At 44.5% G+C, this 5,000-nt stretch overlaps 1 protein-coding gene across 2 annotated transcripts in view; it reads right to left on the bottom strand.

Moving 5' to 3' along the window:
* Positions 1-5,000, bottom strand: part of cacna2d4a (calcium channel, voltage-dependent, alpha 2/delta subunit 4a) — a 108,673-nt gene that overhangs the window by 68,213 nt on the left and 35,460 nt on the right. For both annotated transcript variants that reach the window (XR_006026485.1, XM_042079128.1), the window contains 8 exons: positions 4,221-4,354; positions 3,389-3,466; positions 2,631-2,711; positions 2,460-2,534; positions 1,614-1,700; positions 1,235-1,306; positions 660-721; positions 137-204 (listed from right to left, as the gene is read on the bottom strand). Coding sequence is in view for 1 of the 2 variants with exons in the window: in XM_042079128.1 (XP_041935062.1) it covers positions 137-204; positions 660-721; positions 1,235-1,306; positions 1,614-1,700; positions 2,460-2,534; positions 2,631-2,711; positions 3,389-3,466; positions 4,221-4,354 (657 nt within the window). In the remaining variant the exon portion in view is untranslated. The remainder of the gene's footprint in view (positions 1-136; positions 205-659; positions 722-1,234; positions 1,307-1,613; positions 1,701-2,459; positions 2,535-2,630; positions 2,712-3,388; positions 3,467-4,220; positions 4,355-5,000) is intronic.

Genomic DNA, 5,000 nt, shown 5'->3' with positions numbered 1-5,000 from the left:
GTGTGTGTAGAGTGTGTGTAGTGTGTGGACAGTGTGTGTAGAGAGAAAAGTACAGTTGTGTGTGTAGAGTACGTGTGTAGAATGAAAAGTACAGTAGTGTGTGTAGTGTGTGTGTGTAGAGAGGAGTGTTTCCTACCCTCCTCCACGGAAACGTTTCCCAGGAAGATGAACTCCCCATGGCCACGAGTCAACACCATTCCCAAACTACAACACACACACACACACACACACACATTAACACCTGCATGCATATTGGACAGAGTGTGTGCTAGCCTACCTGTATGGACAGGGTGTGTGTTACCTGAATGGACCGAGTGTGTGTTACCTGAATGGACAGAGCGTGTGTTACCTGTACGGGCAGGGTGTGTGTTACCTGTATGGACAGAGCATGTGTTACCTGTACGGACAGGGTGTGTGTTACCTGTATGGACAGAGCATGTGTTACCTGTACGGACAGGGTGTGTGTTACCTGTATGGACAGGGTGTGTGTTACCTGTCCGGACAGGTGTGTGTTACCTGTATGGACAGAGCATGTGTTACCTGTACGGACAGGGTGTGTGTTACCTGTATGGACAGGGTGTGTGTTACCTGTCCGGACAGGGTGTGTGTTACCTGTCCGGACAGGGTGTGTGTTACCTGTATGGACAGGTGTGTGTTACCTGAATGGTGTCTCCTTAATGGCGGTGTAGAAGTAGTCGTTCTTCAGAAAAATAACTCGTCTCTGATAGAGGTGGAAAAGAGGGACATTTCAGTCTCATAGTGAATCGAAGGTCTCACGTCCCCAGTGACGTCTTTATTAATGCTTAGTCATGATTATGAATCCCCAGTGACGTCTTTATTAATGCTTAGTCATGATTATGAATCCCCAGTGACGTCTTTATTAATGCTTAGTCATGATTATGAATCCCCAGTGACGTCTTTATTAATGCTTAGTCATGATTATGAATCCCCAGTGACGTCTTTATTAATGCTTAGTCATGCTTAATGATCCTGCTGATGGTGTGTAAGTAGGTGAGCGTTGTTAGTGTTACTGTATGTGCATCGTCTTTATTAATGGTTAGTCATGCTTAATGATCCTGCTGTATGTGCAGCATCTTTATTAATGCTTAGTCATGCTTAATGATCCTGCTGTATGTGCATCGTCTTTATTAATGCTTAGTCATGCTTAATGATCCTGCTGTATGTGCATCGTCTTTATTAATGCTTAGTCATGCTTAATGAAGCAGCGTCATACCCCTTTCTCCACTGTGGCTCTGACGTCCAGAGACAGAGTTCCTGTTTCCCCCTTCACCATAGAAGTTCTCAGCTACACACACACACACACACACACACATACAAATAAACATGCTTAAGTTGAGTAAATGTGTCTCTGTGTCAGAATGTATGTATGTGTGTGTATGTGTGTGTGTGGTGTGTGTGTGTGTGTGTATTGTGTGTGTGAGTGTGTGTGTGTGTGTGTCTGTGTGTGTGTGTGTGTATGTGTGTGTGTTGTGTGTGTGTGTGTGTGTGTGTGTGTGTGTGTTGTGTATGTGTGTGTGTGTGTGTGTTGTGTATGTGTGTGTGTGTGTGTGTTGTGTGTATGTGTGTGTGTGTGTATGTGTGTGTGTACTCACTATCTGCTCTGTGTCTTCCCATTCCACCTCAGACAGGTCCACACTGTTGTAGTTTGGTTTGGGTTTCAGCTTCTTCCCCTCCTTATACTGAAGAGAGCAGAACACACACACACACACACACACACCGCACACACACACACACACACACATTTTTAAAACATTCCATCTAAAGGTCACACACTGTCCTCTGAAGAGCACACACACACACACACACACACACACACACACACACACACACTGTCCTCTGAAGAGCACACACACATAATACACACACACACACACACAATAAACACACACACAAACACACACACTGTCCTCTGAAGAGCAGACACACATAATAAACAAGTTTTTGTACATACCACGGAATACATAACTAGGCGCTCTTTACTCTTCCCCTCCCATCTTTTTAGCTAAACTCCCACTTTCCCCTGGATCCTCCCATGAATGCATATGCATGACATGACAAACGCAATCTGCCACTTTCAGCTCCCGCGACAGGCAGTTTGCGCTTTTACATCATTGCGGCCTGTTTGTACAAACCTTGCAATGATTTTACACACACGTTGCGAAACAAATACGCCTGAAGTGGGCGCAAAAGCGTTAGTACATCTGGCCCAGAGAGAGTGTATCAGTGTAAGTGTGTGTGTGTGAGAGTGTATCAGTGTAAGTGTGTGTGTGTGAGAGTGTATCAGTGTAAGTGTGTGTGTGTGAAGTGGGCGCAAAAGCGTTAGTACATCTGGCCCTGAGAGCTCATATCTGTGTGTACAGGAGAGTATCCATGGTAACGGGGCGTGGTCTTATCTGTGTGTACAGGAGAGTATCCATGGCAAAGGGGCGTGGTCGTACCAGTGGCCTCAGGTCAGGGTGAGACATGATGTATCCGTTATTGGTGTTGAGGAAGGCATACCCATGGACTCCTAGCTGCAGCAAGAACACACACCAACAGAGTTTAGTGCCTGTGTGTGTGTGTGTGTGTGTGTGTGTGTGTGTGTGCATACATGTGTGTGTGTGTATTACCTTGTATCTTGGGGCCAGCCTCATCAGCTCTCTCAGAGGAACGTCAGTGCCCACCACCCCAAGCAGGATGCCGTGGGACAGCTGGACCGAGAGAGAAACACACACGTCAGAGATGACCACCTCCACACACACACACACACACATACTGTTGATAATGGTGTGTGTGTGTGTGTCTGAGTGTGTGTGAATGTCTGTGTGTGTGTGTGTGTGTGTGTGTGTGTGTGTGTGTGTGTGTGTGTGTGAATGACTGTGTGTTAGGGGTTTCACGATTCTCCAAATCCTCGATTCTATTTAATTTTCGATTTTAAAGTCATGATTCGATTTTCAATCTTTATATTACTATTAATGCATTCGTTATATTCGGCCTTTTCCTACTCTGTTTATAGAATATGCACTTTAACGTAATTTTGGACTGTAACTAGATCATCTTTTCACTCGCTAGTTGAGTAAGTTAGTCTAAATTGACGTGAATGAACAACCAAATACTTTCTTTTAACTCGCTGCAGCCTAAAGTTAGAGGAGTGTTGACAACGCAGTTTAACACGTATGTGTGAGTGGTTTTGCGTCTTGGCATACATGCTCGAGGAGTGCCTACATCGTCGATTCTACCAATGAATTTGAAGTTTGAGATTGAAATGTAATTTTGATCGATTTCGAAATCGTGACACCCCTAGTGTGTGTGTGTGTGTGCGTGTGTACTGTATGTGTGTGTGTGTGTGTGTGTGTGTGTATCTGTGTGTGTGTTTCTTTAGTCTCACCGTCTCCTCTTTCTTGCTGAACACAGGCATGGCCACCGATGTCATCAGCAGCAGACTCTGGGCCTGAGAGCTGAAGAGCTATGTGCACATAGTTAGCGTCAACATAGTTAGCATCAACATAGTTAGCATCAACATAGTTAGTGTTAGCGTCAGGATTTAGCTTTCAAGTAGAAGCCACAGGGCTGCTCACTACTACTAGCATGAAGTCCTCCTTACAGGCTTTAGCATTAGCATTTAGTTACAATGTCAGGGCAACTGCTATGTTATGCAACAACTCACAATCGGAAAGTTTTTGACAGAAAGGAAGTTAGCATTCACACTTACTATTATGATACAGGTTAATGTTGAAGAGGCCCCTCTACTCTAAACAGTAACTCTGGATACTCTATTATACAACTAGAGCTAATGCTGCTGACACACCATTAATAAGGCAGACATCTGTGCTACGCTAATATAACTAGTTAAAGCTAATGCTAGTGCTAATGCTAACCTAAGTGCTAGTTTTGCTGCTAGCTCCAGACGTAGCTTTACCTCAGCAGTGTTGGGGAGCTGAGGGGAGAAACACACATGACAATGAGACAAACAATCAGATGACCTGAACAACCTGGGACGTCACTCTGAGAGTCAGAGGTTACTGCTGTCAGGAGGATAAAGAAAAGAAACTGACAGAGAACAGAACTAGCAGAAAGGGCACATATGAGGAAAGAATGATGGAGACAAGACAGCACATTGAGATGGTGATGCAGGTGTTAATAGTGAGGTCAAAAGGTCGAATGGTCATCCGTACCACAGTGTTAATAGTGAGGTCAAAAGGTTGAATAGTCAACCTTACCACAGTGTCCATGTAGGCTTCAGTCCAGATGATGTCATGGTCGTGGTTGATGACCATTGGTCGGCTCAGGACGTGGAGATACTCCATGACATTCTCCTGAACGTCAGCCAAGGTGGAGATGTGGGTGTAGTAACCTATAGACACACACACACACACACACACACACACACACACACACACACACATGCCCATGAACACACTTTTAAATGATAACCCCAGAGTATTTGCAAATGGGTTTGTGAAAGCTTACACTATCAAAGCCTACAGCAGTGTTTCCCAAACTTTTTTTCTGGGGACCCACTTTTTAAAAATGACAGACCATCGCGACCCATTTCACTTCAGATCTAACATGCAACCACCAATATTGTGTGGTTCTCAAACTTTTCAATGCCCCGTTAATGATTGTGCAAAAAGGTCCATGGCAGGCGCCCCACAGAAATGTTTCATTTTGCGAGTGAGATGTCCACTTTGCGACGCGCCCCCCAGTTTCAGAGCTATTCTAAATGCAAAATTGCCCCGGGTTTTCTAAATGCAAAGCTATTTAGCAATTCTAAATGCAAAATTGCATTGGGCCGTGACTGTAGTTAACAAACTAGATCCTAGTAGAAAACTGTTAGCTTTCCTGGCTAAATGGTATAAGTTAGGCCCATTACACAACAAATTGTGCTGGAGACCCAAATAAAATCTCCTGCAACCCACCCAGTCTTTGGGAACCAATGGCCTACACTATCACAAAGATGAAGGAGTAACACGCTCCCTCTAGTGTTTCAAACCTGCTAT

The sequence above is a fragment of the Alosa sapidissima genome, chromosome 22 (genome assembly GCF_018492685.1).
Source record: "Alosa sapidissima isolate fAloSap1 chromosome 22, fAloSap1.pri, whole genome shotgun sequence".
In the NCBI taxonomy this organism is placed as follows: Eukaryota; Metazoa; Chordata; class Actinopteri; order Clupeiformes; family Clupeidae; genus Alosa; species Alosa sapidissima.
The sequence above is the reverse complement of the archived record's forward strand: the minus strand, read 5'-3'. Positions and strand labels throughout refer to the sequence as shown.